Source organism: Lepeophtheirus salmonis, chromosome 14 (assembly GCF_016086655.4).
Source record: "Lepeophtheirus salmonis chromosome 14, UVic_Lsal_1.4, whole genome shotgun sequence".
NCBI classification, from domain to species: Eukaryota; Metazoa; Arthropoda; class Copepoda; order Siphonostomatoida; family Caligidae; genus Lepeophtheirus; species Lepeophtheirus salmonis.
In genome coordinates this window covers 22406420-22425229 of record NC_052144.2, presented here as the reverse complement: position 1 = coordinate 22425229, position 18810 = coordinate 22406420, and the positions used below count along the sequence as shown (strand labels likewise).

Sequence of the window (18810 nt, the reverse complement as noted above, 5' to 3'; positions counted from 1 at the left end):
ATATCTTGCTAATTGTTGTAAAAAAGTATTTAAAAAGTTCAAAGTAGGAGCCATCTAGCGAGTAAAAAACAATGTATGGATTTTTGGAAATATCTCATATTCATATTTAAGAGATAAAAAGTAATTATATTAATAAAATCTTGCAGGCTTTTTGAATGTAGCATTGCGCGTATATAGCTATATTAGAGCCATAGAGTCACCTGGCTCATCAGTGATAACGTTATATTTTGTTCTTAACCTATAATTATTATTCATTCATTCTGAGAATTTCTTTGGGAGCTATCTTCTATATTTTATTGTTAAAGTATGTCTGCTTGACAACACCTAATATCGCCGGACAATGCGGGATACTACCGCTAGTGGTTATATAATATAATGAAAGATCAACAAATAGTTATCATGTTTTAGTTGAACTTAATACCTCAATTATTAATTCATAAGAATACATTTTGAAATTGCTATGAAGTATCAAGTAAGATGAAAAAATCTATAGTTGACAACAAAATACGTTGTAAATTTTTGTGTTACACCGTTATATATCAAATTTGGCTCCCTCATCTCTAAAAATTACCAACCTCTTCTATAAGATAACACTCGAGTTGTCTCATAATCTTTTAAATGCATGCTAATTTATGTTTATGCTTAGCAACATATACTTCAAATAGAAATTGCATATTTATAAGTTTTAAAAATAGATATAACTCAAAAATTGATTATGGATTAATCATTAGTTTTTAGTACATTCCTTTGATAAGCCAAATATGAGTGTTTATGGGCATATTGTTTATTTAAAAAAATCAAATAAATCTCATAATATGTATAATAAAAATCATGTTTGAGGCTTTTTACAATAATTCATCTAATAAAATACGAGGTTTTTGACCTAGAAGTTTTCGTTATTTCTTCAATGAAATGCTTCTTAGATTATTTCTTTAGTATTTATGGAAAATCTTCAACTGGTGGGACTGTTCTTTCGTCTCTGAGACCATAAAAAATATCCAAATCTTGTCAGTAGTCATCCCTTTGTCCCTTTTATGTGTAGGGCTTATTTTTTTCAACTCTGCCAAGACTCACTTCGCACACCTCTCTCAGCTCCATCTCGTGCTACCCAACAAGTACAACTCTTTGACAGATTAAAATTTTGTTGGAGTACTTTACAAATGGACCATTTGAGTTGTTGATGATTCACAGCTTTAAACAAGTATATTTTTCCTCGTCGTTATTGGATCTGCCATGGTTACTTTTGGTGTCCGTTTCTACAATATGCTTGGCCATGATCCGCCCCATCTAGCTGACTGATAGAGAGAAACTTGCTAATGTAGGATTAAATCAATGTGATCTTGATTTATTTGATCTTATTGGTTGTTGGGGTACTGCTGACTACGTTTGGAAAAAGACTCAATTAATAAGACACCCTTTAGTTCCATTATGAGGATTGTTAAATATTTCCTTTGTTTATCGATCGAATATTCAAATTCAAAATTAAGTTTAAGTTTTAATTCCAACTAGATAATTTTTATTTGCTAAAATAAACGAATAAAGCAAATTCCAAGATAATATTGTTGTAATCTCATTTTTGAATACAAAGGAAACAAGACGGAGTGTAACAAAATCTAAGGCTTTAGAATTTGCATTGACAATAAAAAGTTATTATATGCCTATGCACTACTATATAAAGTCTTTTGAAATATTTACAAAATAGTTACTACATTTTCATATTTGCTTTTATGTTTTGTACACATTATTGTATTTTTTTTAAAAATCCAACACAGTAATTCATAAATTGAATTTTCCTTCTCATGACCTATATTTTTTTGACATAAATCCGTAGTATTACTTGACATACGTCATTCAATCAACCTTAATGACTGTTTGTCAACAAATTTAAAAATGGTTAATTATGTCAGATTTGTTGGTGAACTCAATCTAATATCAACATTTGGATTTACTTGATTATTTTATATAAAATAAAACTATATTAATTTACAGTAGAACCCCTGAACTAAACACTAATTCCTTCCGGAAGGAGTATCAATTAGAGAGGGGGACATCTGAGGGGCCAGAATAGTAACTCTATTTGGACTCGAATCTATATTTTGGAGACTGCTAACTCGTCTTGATGTCATAATCACACTCTTGTGACTAGACTCGTAAAAGCTAAGACTCGCGACTTGAACTGTACTTGATGAAAATATCAAAGTACTTGTGAGCAAAGCGTGCTGGTTAGATTTGCAGTATGGTAATTTTTTACCCCTACCTCTGACTTTCGTGTCAATGTTTTCACTTACGCTAACTAGAGGGATGTTGTCAAACCAGAAATTGTATTTTTTTTTTATAAAGGCCACGTGAGTTGAGATGGATTTCGAAATTTTGTTCCTGCTTGATAGGCGAAGTTTCCTTGGCATTTTTAGTTGAGATTATATGTAATATGTCGATTACTGTCGAGGTGGTTGAGTTCTGGGATATCATCATATTTCATTTGATATAATATAGAATCCAATTTTATTATTTAGAGAGTTAAAAAAGGGTATTTCCCACCGAAGGTGGAATTTGAAACAAATATGTACATCCACTTATTGAAAAATATTATGAATTAAAAATCACTCGATCATCTTAAATAATCTATAATTATACTTGTCTACTCCAGAGGCCAAGTTTTAGAGGAAGAATATATTTATTCATCGTAAAGCTGCCAATGTGTGAATCTAGAAGCTTGATCAATATATGAGAATAAAATATTTGGTACTCAAATGCCCTTACTACACGTCTTTTCTATTATAAAGAAGAACGAAAAAATAATATTTGAAAGTTTTTCGTTGATAATATATATTTGTAGTATTTAATTATTATTTTCTGAAGAACAATTTAAAAAGTTCTGGTTTTTTTAATAGTATTTTAAATGAAGTATAGCAAATAATGAAGACAAAATATTAGCAATTCCACATGTGTTGCCTCTACGTAAAACAATCTTTAACAAAAATAAAAAAAGGAGAAAATCCTAATTTGTTATTGAGAATAATTTATTCATACAACTAGTGTTGTATCGGTTCAGGCCCACTTTTCGGTACTTAAAAGGTAAATCGATCCCTCATTATGTCATAGAGGAGGTTTCTCTATTTTTTAATTATTCTGTTATATAATAGAACTAATATATAGTATAATAATGCGAATAGGAATATTTTTTCCAAGATATGGACAATGATCTTAATGCCTGAGTGTAGAAAAAGGAATGATCCCTTCTAAAAATATAGTTTTGAATAGGTGTTGTTGATGAAATCTTAAAGTTCCGACTATTTTTGAATAGCTAAGATTCTGAGGCTTTGATTGATGTACATGTTGTAAACAAAAATGATGTATATGTCGCGATGGAGGCAAGAAGAACCGCGGACATCATGAATACCTTAAACAGAAGCAAGGTGACAGTCTGTCGTGTCAGAAATCGTTTAGCTGATGGGACAACCTTAAGGACAAATCCAAGCATGGAAGACCCAACAAAGTGAAAGGCTAGGGGAAGGTCGCTTAGAAGAATGGAGAGGCCACCTCTGTTCCAACGTTAAAAAAACTCCGTCTTCAGTGATATCTACAATTTTTGAATGATTTGAAGCACACCAGCAACCGGGTAAATTTTTTATCCGATAAAAATACTTTTACCGTTTACCTCGTCTACAACAAGCAAAATGATCGGGTGGTATGTTTTGGCAAGGCTGACAACACCATCAGGACAGTCACCAAGACCAAACATCAGACCTCTGTGATGATGTTAGGGGCTGTGGAATTAACTGGAGAAAAAATGCCTGCAATCAATTTGATTTCTTGTTGGATACTGGTTACCCGCGGCCGAATACGATGGTGTCGAAGGAAAATGTGGTCTCATAGATGACCAACACCATGAAGAAGACCAAAAAGGTTACGTACTTATTTCAGCGGGGCATGGGGTCCGCCCATATTGCTAATATTGTACAAGAGTGGATGGGTAGCAACATAAAATTCTGGTCCAAGAATCTTTGGCCCCCTCAAAGCTAAGATCTGAATCCCCTAGATTACTACAGTTGGTGGCAAATTGAGGAGAAGGCCTGCAAAGTCCGCTAGCCGAATATTGATGCCCTAAAGACGTCCGTTAACCAGCAGTGGAGGGTAATGAAAAATTACTACGTTGCCAATGTGTGCAAGGGGTCTCAGAGGGGGTTGGAGCCTGTCATTGAGGCTGATGGTGGCCAGATTCATAATTAATGTGCATTGTTATAATAAAAAATATTATAAAGTAAAATTTTCTATGTACAACATCATCCTGATTAATTATGAGTATTTTAATGACTACTTAGACTCAGTACTTTTTCTATACCCGCTACATATTTCATATATCTTATTTGGCTTAATAAACCATTTACTCTTTTATGAAAGAATCCAAGAAACGATCGTTCAGGACCGGACCCAATGATCGATGAGACCGATCATAAGACTGAATAGAATAAATAAGGGCCGACGCAACGCTATATTCAACCCAATACTTGATGACTTATTTCGGTCATTTATAACCTTTGTATTCAAATATCTGCAATAATTTGGGATGCCCAAGAATGATAGTCATAGTTATGTACCTTTATTTTATTTACTAAATTTGGACCCCTCATAGCCCTTTAAAGCAGAAAATATATGAATTTATAAATTTTTTATTGTGACAAGAAATTTTTGTTACTATAGTTTAATGGTTGTTCTTTTCACATCTTTAAAAAAGATCTGGACCGATCTAATATTTTAACTGTTATTGTAGTAGGTTATGTTCCATTTATTTAAATAAATTATTTTCTTAAGCATGGATAGATGATGTATTAGGTCTTATGTTATAAATGTCAGGTAAAATAATAACAGAAAATTATCCTTTGCATCACTCAAACTTCACTTAAAAGAGAGAAAGGAGAAGATCCGACATTACGAGGATATATTGAATTGTTAGGAAAATTGAATGAAGCAAAAATGTTAGAATATTGAGCTTAATATGTTTGGATGTTACATTGCTTAGATAGAAGTTGCAGAAAATTTCATGTTTATTTGATCCCCGTTCAAATGGGACAAGTTGTTCTTTCTTTTTATAATTAAATAAAGTGAATTTCAAGCCATTTTCATTTGACTAAATACCGGGTCGGGCACATCACTTATAACTATATTTAGGATAATTAATCTTTATATGATCTCCGTAGTTATCAATAACGGCTTCCTCTGACAAAGAACCCCATTGCTCATTGACAGAGTCCTTTAAGATTTCGACATTTGGGTGACGGATTCTGTGGGCCTGGAAATTTTTTTTCCGCCAAAAACTATAATACTGGAGATTCAGTTATGGTGATAAGAAGGCCCAAGAATTCACCAAAAAATACTGGAACTGAACTGATTGTTCACATTTTCACTATATCTGATGTCCGAGTTAGTACTTTTTGGGCTTGTAGAGAAACACTAAAAGGCTCTTTCATGCGCCTTGATATGGGGGACCTTGAGACATTGACGTTCATTGCCATCTCCGCCATGGAGAGATCTGGTTGCTATTTAATGGCTTTGACTACAGCTCCAGTAGTCAATTTTCTTGGACAATCACTTCTGGGGACTTCTTCCAGATGCTCACCCTTATCAAGGGGCTCCTTGACATAATAAACGGCTTCTTTTGAGTCATAAATGGACGTAAAACTGATTTTGGGGACATTCTCTTTTATAATTTAATATCTCTAAATGAAAGGCCAATGTACTTTTACATAAAATCCACATTTATTTCCGATTGTATATGTATAAAAGAGAAGTGCATTAACACGCGAAACAAACGCAATTTCATTTATATTCATTTTTAAGGGACTACATAGACTGTAGGCTTTTGTCATATTTACTTGGTTTTGGAAGGGCTTCTTGAAAACTTAGCTTTCCTTCAGTTTTTAAAGAAACATAATCTAGTTCATCAAGGTGTTGTTTACTTATTATATTTTGTGAATGGCTTAGTTGAATGTAAAGATATGTAAATATATGCTATTGTTAATTAATTACATTTTAAATAATTGTTGAATCTCTTTTGACTTATAATATCTCGTGAGTCTTCTCTGTTGGACATGTCATTTATTTATCTTAGACAATTCATTTTTGCTCAATTAATGATTGTTTTCTTATTTTTATTTATGCAAGTTAGTTATAGCCAACAAAAGTTATGGTAAGATGATACTGCCTATTAAACAAAGTTCTTCGCTGTATCACCTTTTCATTTTTTGTAAAGTTTGTGATCATCATATTCAAAATTTGTTAAATACTTTAACTTTTTTTAATGAGAATTACCTGTTGATGGTACTCTTCATGATCATAAAATGTACATATTACCATAACGTGATATTTTCTTCATAGCAGCTACACTTTTTCAACGTGTTTTTAATGTTATATAACTTGTTCTAGTACTGTGTCCGTCCTAAATTATTTGGTCTAATCCAGTTTCACAACTAGGTCTGGTTTTAGTGTGAGGGGGTCCAGTGGTAATTATGAATTTGCGGGGCCCTTTTCTTTTTTTACTTTTTTAAAATTTGATGCAAAAAATAAATTCACATTGTAGAAGAGATCCTTTATTTTTTTTATTTTCATAATTATAAATTATATAAATATTTAATATGTTTAATATGTTTTAATGACATTTTAAACAATTTTATTTGAATTTTCTTTTCCAAGTGTATCTTAAAATAAACGAATATATATCTACTGTTGGTGCCAGTCAGGAGCGAAACCTGAGGCTAGACTTACTGAACATTTAAAAAGTAAAGAAACACTCCTTCTAGGTATACCGTCAATAAATATCGATTTTGCTTTTATTTAAGGGTCTACAAGTGTGACTGAATTGAACTGGACATCATTCTTAGATAAGGCCCACAAAATACTAATTTGGAGTATTTAAGACAAATTTATGCCATATCAAATTATTGGAAATTACAAATGCTTACCTACATTTAGCAAATATGTTAGTATTCGTCTTGCTGTTAGATATTAATTAAGCATTTTTTTTTATAATTTGGTAATTTTCTACTCATATTTTGTTATGAAAAAATTCAAAACATAGTGGTCACATATGAAGCATTCTTTGTTTGATAATATTTGATTGTCTCTGAATCCAAAATAGTTTTCACAATATAACTTTGTAGATCTTTATAAACGATAAATTAACTAAATTAACTCTATTGTCTAATTTAATCAAGAAATCATTACATTGGTACATCAATAAATGAAAATTAAAGGTTTTATTACAATAGCTTAATTAATAATAAATTTACTTCAATGAAACTTATGCAGTCACCAATAAAAAGATAAAAATCATCAATTTTACCCAATTCTTATCTTTATCTTACAAAATTGTGTATTCCTTTCAATATTAATAATAATGTTGTTATTTTTCAATCAAATAAAAGATTTAATCAATACATATATTTTAAAACTTAGATTTTGAATCTACACAATACGAGGTGTGCTCAGAAAGTAAAGCATGATTATGTTACTATATAATATGTTTGGTTTGTTTATGAGAGGCATAACTGTTAGAAGTATTTTGCATGTTGGGCGATTTTTTGCTATTTAAAACATGGATCTAAGAATTTGTATCAAATTTTGTGTGAAAATGAAATTAATTGTACTGAAAAGTGTTAATGAGAAGTGCTTTGAGGATTTAAAAAAGCTTTGACAAAAGTCTATTGTATCTGAGGGGGATTACTTTGAAGAGGAAAATATAAGTATTGATAAATAAATAACAAAATGTATTCCTGAAAATACAAAGTCATCTTGTATATTAAAATATTAAAACGTTTCTAAATTAATGACTTGGTTTGACTCGATTTTCAATATTTTTTATGTTGATTCGATTTTTAATAATTCAATCTCAGCAAATAATAATAATATTGACTCATTATAACTTTCAAGTTCTTAAACGTTTTACTAATAAATCTATCGATATTTTATTGTCAGATCCTCTATTGTTCCTTTCCTATTAAGATCAGTCCTCATATTTTTGGTTAAGACTTTGGTACTTAATTGTCATTATTCATCCTTCTTTTTTTTTTTTAAAGGATGAATAATGACACTTATTTCATAAGATACTTATACAAGTATGATGTGAAAGTATAGATTGGAAAGACGTTTACTGCAAAATGATAGAAAAAAATATTGAATCGGTTACAAAAATACATTAAATGTTACTTACGTGAAACAATAAAAAGTGCATACACCTCTTCCCAAAAAATTTGTAACTTTGGTAAAACTTGATTTTTATAAAAATGCTCATCAAAATGAATTTCTTCTATACAAAAATCATTGAAGGTCCAAACAACAAAGTAACATTTATTGCGCTTTGTGATTGCCATTTGCCTCATAACTTGATGCATGTACTTATGTCTTTTTTAAAATCTAATTTTACTGTTAACTCTTTGAAGGAAAAGGGAAAGAAAGAATTAAGATTTTCTTCATTAAATTTTGCTTTTTGACCAATGTAAGGGCATTTAAGTTCTATCAAAGACGTGTCGTTTACAATGCCGTCAGGATTTGATCCTAAAAAGTTGAAGTCTTGGTCGGCAAACAAGCCGCAAGGTTTGACTCTCAATTTCTTATGAGTTTCAAAGGCTGTGATGGCTGTTTTTTCGTTTGCATGACCGTGAGGTAATGGTGGAGAAATAAGTTTGGGGGGGGGGATCAAGAAGTAATTAACACATTTTTTCCGTATCACGATGATCGGTTATTTTACAAATATCTCCAAACATCGAAGAAGGTAGCCTATATTGTCGATGTAGAAACCAATTTGAGGAGCAAGATTGGTTTTTAGTAGCCTTTTCTTTTTGCTCAACTTTGTTTTTTGTCCACTTCAATGCTCTTTTCGACCTAGAAGTGCACATAAGGCTTTGGAATGTACCAATGATCGTAGATGGCTGCCTGTAGATTTTCTTTCCCATATTGATATCTCATTGAAATATCCTTTCCAGACAAATAAACATAGTTTGTTGTCAAGGAGTTAACGTGGGAAATATATTCCTCTCAACTTCAAAATAATAAAAAAAAAACTGCCACTATATGTTTGCAGGTTGAGTGCGGTCCAATACTAGCTGGACACTCAAATGAGCTGTGTTGAATCTCACCATTTGCATCTATGACTAATTTTATCTAATATTTATTGCTTTTCTTCATCTCAGGTGTCAAAATCCCTGTGAAAAAGATGGTAGAGTTGGATTAACTTGAGGTCTAGTTGAACCTCAAGGCTTCAATTGTTCTTCCATTTTTCACTCTTTGACATTTTTCAAGAGATCCTTTTTCAATATGGGAATTTGTATCATGAGCTTGCCTAACGAAGACATATTGCTCAATTTGGCCTTTGTAAATTATTGGAAATTTACTTGAACTGGCTTCAGTAACTGTCCTGAATATACTAACATGTAGGAAAAATAGGCATATGGTCCACAGTAGGCACTGGAGCACTTGAGAACGAACTGAAATTACAGTTCCAATCGAAAGATTGCAGTAAATTTACAAGCTCATGTTCCCGGCCTGAAGTACGAGCCTTTCGACGCTTTAATTCAGAACGAAGGTCTTCAGCGTCCAGTTATTGTAATCTTCCATTATTTCTCTTCGGTTTATAATGAACGATTAGTAGAAACAAGGCTGTCAAACCGGAGTAAAGATTCACAAGTTGGAAATTTATGTAGTTATGTTTTTATTTACCTCTAACCATACCATCTAGGGGGAAATCTTCCAACTTGGTTAGCATCCTCATTCAATTTAATTTAGTATGATCAAAAGGTATTGGTCATTTATGTATGTGGAGCTTATTTGTAAAATTTAAGAAATGTTGAGCTGCAAGGGTCACAAAATTTTTACTTTTAAACTAAAGACATCGTATACGAATTTGGAGCCGGGTAAAAAAAATATATAGAGCCAGCTCCATGGCTCCAAACTTTGAAAATTTTAAAAGAGATTTATCTAAATAAATTCACTATCGAAAATATATTATAGTTTATTCACTAACGTTCAAAAAGAATAAACACTATCATAATTTGCAGATATGTCTCCCAAATTATAAGAAATTGTTAATTTATGACTTAAAATGAAAAAATCAGGTTAAGTTAGGATAAATTTGACCTTTTTACGACCTTTTAATGACCTTTTTTTTATAATAAAAACACTTAATAAGGTAAATCCATTTAATAATTCGTAATTGAGTATTAAGAAATACTCATTACATAGATGTTGACCTTTTTCTGACCTTCACTTGATTAATAAAGTCTTAATGGCCAAATTTTAATCAGTAAGTAAAGTAATTAAACCTTATTTTATTTTAAACTGAGATAAAATTTCTGAGCATTGCTATTTTGTTCAAATTTTTCATGAACATAAATACGTGATCAAATTTAAGACATGCTCTTTGACACAACAAATTCAATATGGGTAGGACTGATAGAACTTATGTTCTTCTTCAGAAAAAAATAGGAAAAAACCTTCTATCTGTGGCATATAGACACCATATTATGGAGTTAATCATAAGTTCAGCATTCCAGTCATTTTTTGAATCCTTCGTCTTTTCGTGATGTTCAAATGTTTGAATAGGTTTTAGTTCCTTTAAATTAAAGATTGTAAAATAGCTAGTCTTGTAGAAGATGTGCGACAAGAGACCCTTGATTATGCGAAGAAATTTATCTAAACAAATCTTTCTCGACGCCACTATAAATAATTCCTTAACCTTGTAATTATGTTCCTTGATGATGTGCATCACGAGGTGTAAAGTGTATATCACTTGGTTATTATACAACACGCCCGACGGCTATCAAATATTTCATACTGTCTACCAATTTGAATGTTTCGATCACAATTCCAATTGGCAGACATAGAGCAGCGAAGATTGCGCAATATTTTTGTGTTTATAGGGAGAGTGTATCTCCGAGTCTGGATGTCTGCTCCGCAAGCCTTAAGTTCAATTAATGATGACCCGAATTTAATAAAAATCCCCCCTTAAACATTCCTCCACTAATTCAAACACATCGAATCTTAACATTAAAATAAAATATTCAAGCAATCATGGTACTTATCCTAGTAACTTTTTGGATTAGCTATATTTTACAGTGCATTAAGTTCAGAATCAAAAAGATCATACAAAATTTGAGTAATGAAACTAAAGAAAGGCCGTTTTTTACTCTCAAATGAGTTAAAATATAAAACCTTGAAGATTTTGCTACAGAAAAATCAAATAAACTATTTCAATGTCTACACTTCCAAGATAAACTTATTAAGACGATCCTGACTTATGGAATGATCGAAATGACTACCAACAAGCAGTTGATACATTTATTCATTTAAAATTTGTTAAATATCCTGCTGAGCGTGGAGTCGGTCTCATTAAAGAGTTTCATGGTCTACTAATATCTGATGAATCTCAGCTCCAATTCCAAATCAAGTGGTCGAAGATCATCGAAGCTTATATATCCATGATTCAAGAAAAAAGACTCCTTTATAATTTTAATTTAAAAACATATGTGAATTGAAATTACTAGAGCTTTATTACATTATAATCAAAATTAAGGGGAATAATAAATTAGGAAAAATATGAAAGTTTTATAATTGAAAAAAAAAAAAAAAATAGTAATAATATTTTCTTTACGTTGGGATATTTCTTAAGCTTACCCCATAATAATCTTGCTGTAAAATGATAATTTTTAACTCAATACTACCCCATAACAGTTTTTTTAATTACGACTACTACGAAGATTTTGCATATATAAGATTAATTTAGGTTATAAAGGCTTTTTTATCGAAAAAAGGTCAGAAAAAAATCATATTTATGGCAATTTAACCTTCTGTGCCCACTTCAGGTAGTAAATTTACCATTGCGAATGATTTTGGGAAAATAAATTGTAAATATGGATAATATTTCAATTATGAGTAGACAGATATACATATGGCAAAAAATGCAAGTAATGGGAATCTTACCGCTTTTTGACCAATTAGAAGCAAACATTAGCAAAAAAATTACAAAATATTTTAGATTGTTAATTTATTTAACTAAGGTTCATGTGTTATGAAGTTTGTTGCAACAAAAAAGGTTTAGTTGATCTTCAAATTTGAAAAAAAGTCGTAAAATTTCAAAATCTTGGACCGATGAGCTACTTTTAAATATTTTTCAAACCTGTACAAAACTTATATACGATGTATTTCACATAAAAGGAAAAATTTATAACCCTCGCAACTTAAGATTATCAAATTTAAACAATAAGCTCCACCTTACTATATATCTAATAAGTTATTCTATACTTATGCTCTGTTTTCAGAAGAACAGGAATACGATTTCTTGTTTGATCCCTCGTCGTTTATATAATATATATATTGACCATTTTATTAATTTTAAGAAGACATTTTGGATATTTCTTCGGAGAAATGATATAATAACTACTCTTTTAATAAAATATTTCTAAGTAATATTATAATACAGTATGGAATAAAATAATATGTAGATTTGAATAATATGTACTTCATTATAAAAAAGTTGAAGAAATAATATGATAGTGATAGTCTGGGAGTATATAAGATATAAATGGCAATTGGTGTGATTGATGTACTTGGCTATCTACCAGATGATTTCGGACCTTTTTTAGAAGAAAGGTTGCGTGATATAATAAAGGTAATGATGTGATATAGTAAATGGACAATATTTATTTATCATAATATCATTTTAAATTGAATTGAAACATACAAGCGGATATATCAATAACTAAAATATATATATTGTTCTTCAGCAAAAAATGTTTTTGCCCAATTGTCCTAGAGCCATTTGACTCATTATCATATTTTTCGCTATTAAATACGTAGACATATAATCTTTGCTTCCCCTGTAGTATATTTTTAATTAGACTTTTATTTAAAAAGCTGTTATTAACGTGCTAAATGTGTGCCAAAAAATATATATCTTGAAAATGTTCGCTTTTACTTGGATATATTTATTGAGATTTTTTTTGCTAAATAACTTATAGAACTCATAAAAACAATGTTTAGCTCCGTTTTGTTGAAAACAAAAAGAATAATTAATTATGTCAAAAATAATTGGTTTTTTAATATGGCTCCTTTTTCAATTAAAAAACTGATTGGATCATTGAAATCCGCTTTCTTAATTTTTGTAAAAAAATTAAGCAACTGTTTGTGACTGTGTAATTGATCAGTGTTATAGAATAATTAAGCATACTTGAAGTCTGATGAACATTAAAAAAAAAAAAAAATGCTTTGTTTCTTGTTAATTTCCTTTTATGTTCTTGATGACACGTTTTTCAAAAGCTAGATTATGATCCGTCGGAATCATAAGTGCAGAAACAGGGGAGGCAGTAAAGGGGTTGTATTCCTTCTTTTTTTGAAATACTAAAGAAAAGTTGCGTAGTTATCGTGTCAGCATTTTGTGACATATAAATGCCCCTTTCTCTATTGAATGAACTCTGGCAGAGTCGTTACATAAAACGGCTGACTCCAAATCCAACTCCGACACCAACACACAATTTCATAAAAATACAATTTATAGGCCATAGTGTGGAGACTCTAAATTTATATTTAATTTATGGCTATCAGTAGTTATTAGTTATACGTGTATGGAGTAAACAATGGTACTAGATTAAAAAAAAAAAGAAATATAATATATTTAACATGATGAACAAGAAATGAAATGGATCAAAAAATTATCCATTGCAAATACATTCATAAGTTTCCGAACATAATTTATGCCCTCGTAACTGAAGAAAAACAATAGTCACAACCTTTCACTGCCACGCTACACTTTACACTGATGAGATCGACTATTCACAAAACTAAGTATTGTACTAGTATAGTTACTGGCTATGCTTTACCCAATACCATAATTTAAACTGTATAGATATTCATAAACTGTATAGATGTTCATAAACTGTATATACTTTAGAGAACATTTGAACTTTGTGAAGTAAACTTATAAATTAGTTAACTTTCATGTTTAATACATTAATAGTACTTATTGCCTATAATTAATAACCATTTACATAAAGACTATACGAAAACTCAATGTACGCCTTAGATTTTAAATGAGTTTTATTTTCATAAATGATGATAATTTTTCTAGGTGGATTGGGAGTCGCTGTAAATTTTTCGACTAATTACTCCGATTCCACCAAAAAAGGCAATGAATCAGACTCCACAACCCTGTTAGATACACTCCAAAATCTATAGTTGAGTTACGCGACAATTGTGATAATGACATCACGTTAAAATTAATAGTTTTTTATGTTCAGTACAAAATAGATGATTATTGTAATGGTCAGGAGCAGATTAATCTTATAGATCCAGCTGCCATTTTTGTTCAGGGAAAAAGAACACCATGACAAGGTAGGAGCTAAACGTATAGTACTACTGAATTTAGACCTATTTTAATATCAGCTGCCTGTTATATGATTTAGTGGGAGAAAATAAATTTCTGCCAAAGAGAAGAAACACTTAGAAATTTAAGATAATATTAGTGTAGAAAAAAAAATTATAATTAAATTCATAATATTTAATTTTTTGTCCATTTTTAATAACATTTACATTAAAAATATGGAAGAAATCCTACTTTAGATGGATAAGTTAACACCACGGCGTCTTTTAAACTTCATTTTATGTATATAACTATTCTTTTTCTAATTTCTAAACTTAGTTTCGTACCTTCGAAAAATGTCAACTCTATTTACAGGTTAATGAAGGCTACAGTCTAGGGTCCCCCAGTCTGGTGGGACCACAACAAAATAATTTAGGGGCCTCCAAAACATAAAACTCTACCCTTGGTCTCCTTAATATTGTTGAGCTTACTAAACCGATCGATTCAATCCAATGATATACATACAGTACTGATTTATTTTTAACTCTTAAAAGGGACTCATTGATTGCTGTTTCATATATTTATAAAAATATAAATATATAAAATAGCAATCAATATAAAAATAGCCTTAAGATTTCGCAATAAGAAATATACAAATGGAATGATTCCCCATTAAATTTTGCACAAAAAATATGTAACACATTGGCTGAAAAGTACAGCGCTTCCCACATTGATGGCACTATTACTAAATTATCCCATTTTCAATTAAGACAAACCTTAAAAAGACAGCTGCCAAAATTTGATGATAATTTGTTCATTAGTTTTTGAGCTATTGTGCTAAGTGTAAAACCACTTGTTATTTCCAAAATAATGGATCAAAAAAAATAATGTGCTTAAATTCTACACTGCTTCTTGATGGGAAAAAATAAGGTTCAAACTAACCAATGGTTTGGAAAGTGTTATAAAAGCGAATAATGATAAAATAATAATATTAGTAGTTTAAGAAAAGGGAACAAAGGTCCAAAAATTCTACAGAAATGGACTCTAGATTTGGAAGTGTGTCTTAAGTAACTCTGGATTAATCAATTGTTAATAAATTTAATCTTGTTAGAAAAAGACATAGTTTGAAGCCCTAAGTTAAATTGAGATAAATTGTGTTTTACAGGTTTGATAATTAATAAAATAATGTATATAATTATTTTATTAATGTATCTTAGGTATTTCAAAGAAATAAAATGTATTTATATATATATAGAATATTCATTCATTTATTAATATATTTAATTTAATTTAGCTTCACGATTCTGCCCATTTCATTAATGCATGGCTCATCTGAGTCACGGTAAGGAATACACATGGAATATTTTTGATATTAATAGTAGACTTCATGAAATTCCTCATAAAAATAACGCTTTTCATAAACCATAGATATGTCATGCTAGTAAAATATACGTAAAAAAGACATGTTCCATTCATATGCCTTTCTTTTCATCACCTGAAGCTAACTTGCAGATCAATTTGTAAACGATAAATATCCCTCAAACATTTAGTTTTCTATGTTTTCACATCTCCATCATTGAACCCTAGATAGAGCTCCAAAATATAATTTAAGTATTGGGAAAATATTTTAATCATGTTTCTTGCAAATGACAAGGTAAGAAAATCATTCATCCTCCTTTGAATTAGGATGCGGATAATTAATTATCATAACTTAACATATATATATATATAGAATTTTCTTAACACTATTTTGTGATAGTTTATAAAAAAAAAATAATTAAAATTTATTTTTTATTAGTTCAATGTTGCTTCGATTTAAATATTCAAGAAACGTGTAAGGATTATTTTTCGATTGAGTCTTCTTTTTTGGTTTATTTTCGTCGAATATTCAAGTCAAGATATTCAATAGCTAAGCCATACTTATTCACGTCCATAATATTTTTCTAATTTGGAAGCAATGGCAAACTTTAGCATGTTGAACTTTTGGGGAACAAGGTAAACCATAGTCTCCTTGAGACAATGGTGTAATACATGATAAGTAATAAAGGGTATGATTTAACAATCTTGGCCATACATCATTGTTTTCTTTTTTATCTCGATATTGTGGGCAACGTTGAGGTTTCAATAGCGTAAACAGTACCTTTTTAATAAGAAAGAGATAATTGAGAAATTATGGGACTCAATATTATTATACTAAATTAGTCTCGAAAAGTTCTGGGAGTGACAGATTTGTAAGATGCGCCTCCCAATCAAATTATATCTTCAGGTTGAAAGTAATGATGCTACCATAATTTAAGTTAGATACAAGAAAGATTTGCTGTTGTACATTCCATAATGAGATATGATCCTCCTCCAGGTTCATCCCTCAGTCCGTGGAATGATTCCTAGCCCCAAGTCTGATACTCTTCAATGCACAACTTCCTCCACATAATAAGACCTTAAATCTACTTTCGTTATCATTTCAATATTATGGAAGAATCGATATCTATCTTATAGACTACAAGCCCCAAGGCCTGAAATCAATTTTGTTTATGACAGCAAATGGTTTTGATTTTTCCCTCTTCTTTATTATTCTAATGGTTACGATAATTTAATTTACTTTCCGCGTTAAAACCTTATCGTCGTCTACAATTTCGGGATAGAAAGAGAAACTATTACTTATGGTTAAGATTGTAATATGTACCTGTAATAAGAAGTAGATATTTACCCATTGTTTGTAATTAGGATTGTATTTTGTGTAATTCACATTATTAGTTAATTCTTTACTTTGAGCTGTAGGGATCAAAGTAATCAATCTGACATAGGACAATGAATATATAAAACAAATCAATATATATGTAATTCTTGTATGACTGTTCCATGATCATTTTTAAAATGAAATATAATTTATGCTTAGTATTTTAGCCTTAAAATTGTTCAGTTGAGAAGTTTATTTATCGAATTTCGATAATTTTTAAACGATCTATCAACATAAGTTATACACTGTACATATTAAATTATCCTCACAAAGATAAATATATGTAGAAATCGGATCCCTCATTTTTAACTTTATATATTATGTATTCTAGATACTTTATTTTGAAAATTTGATTTAGAAAAAACAATAATTTAGATCAATCGTAGCTATTTTGTCAATTATTTTAAAAGCTAACATCATATCATATTTTCACTCAATATATATATAACAACATTTTTATATTAGCCCAAACTCAACATTGGTCCTACAATTGATGGATTGGGCTTTAAATTTTTAATCATAACTAGATTTAAGACTTATTTTAATTTAATATTATATGTATAAAAAATGGAGTTATCTAATATTTTTTCTTTCTTATATAGAGGGCCTTCGGGTAAGAGAAAAATGTCTGGTCGAGCATGGGATCCAGACTTATTACCTCCTTCACGGTCTGGAAGTGCTGGAAATTCAAAGCATGTGTGGAGTGCAGCTGAACGCAAGTACGTATTGCAGTCATTCGGGATATAATTTTTTAAATAGTTCGGCATTAGACTATTAATCTTATTATGGGGTATCATTCTGTGTTATGAAGTCATTCAAACAGCCTCTCAAGTTTTTCAATAAGTTCTGACTAATGCAGACAGACAAAATATATGTCTGTATGCATGATATAACATTAAATGACATGTAAACAGTGTTATAAATTTGTAACTACATAGGGAACTAGAGGGCGAGGTTGTTGCCTTTGTAAATAGAGATATTAACAAAATTTATATTTATTTTACTGAAACTGCAGAAGTGAGACCACATCCTAGACTATTGTACTTAACAATTGCGAATTATTAAATTTGTCTCTCCCCCTTGATTTTTTCTGTGACAGTGCTTGTTTATACGGTCCAGTTTAGTCTAGGACCAATCTATCAGTCCTTGGGATCGATCCTTAATACCATCGATCCTTTGGACTCTCAGTGCTAGAACTGTTAAAAAAGAAAATAAATAAAGTTGAGTGACGTCATCAAGGACCGAGCTTTATCAGTTTTAGGACTCATAAGGGGCATTGAAATAGACAGGACTGCAGTTTTTAGTATTAAATAAGGATCAACACAACACTATCCTTTATCTTGTGATAACAGCAGAGTGACATAATAACATAAATATTAAAGGAATAAAATATTTCGTACTAAAAAAAAGGTATAATTTTAGTACCATCCTATCCCAATTCAAAAATTTGAATGTCCCTTCTTTGATTTAGATCTGATTAGGGGTGAAAATTTGTGAAGGTATAAGCAATTGTACCTTTATTTAGGTCTCTATAAGGAGAGTACTATTCAAAACATTGTAATTCTAAAATATGCCGCCATTTCTTGTGTTCTGATTGATGATAGAGGAGAATTCAATTCCAATCTGCCTTGAGTTTTTTTTCCAACAATGTATTTGTAAATACAAAACTAAAAAAAAAAATGTCTGCTTAATAAAAAAGATATTTGATATAAATGTTCAAGTTTATCAC

General features: G+C 30.3%; 1 protein-coding gene across 4 annotated transcripts in view; it reads left to right on the top strand.

The window, feature by feature from the left end:
- ktub (Tub domain-containing protein ktub) overlaps positions 1-18810 on the top strand; it is a 111586-nt gene that overhangs the window by 21778 nt on the left and 70998 nt on the right. For 3 of the 4 annotated variants that reach the window (XM_040724988.2, XM_040724986.2, XM_040724987.2), the window contains exon 2: positions 17684-17800. In XM_040724988.2, the coding sequence (XP_040580922.1) occupies positions 17706-17800 (95 nt within the window). In that variant the 5' untranslated portion in view covers positions 17684-17705. Of the gene's footprint in view, positions 1-16227; positions 16340-17683; positions 17801-18810 lie in introns of those variants that run through there. The other variant, XM_040724985.2, reaches the window with a different exon arrangement.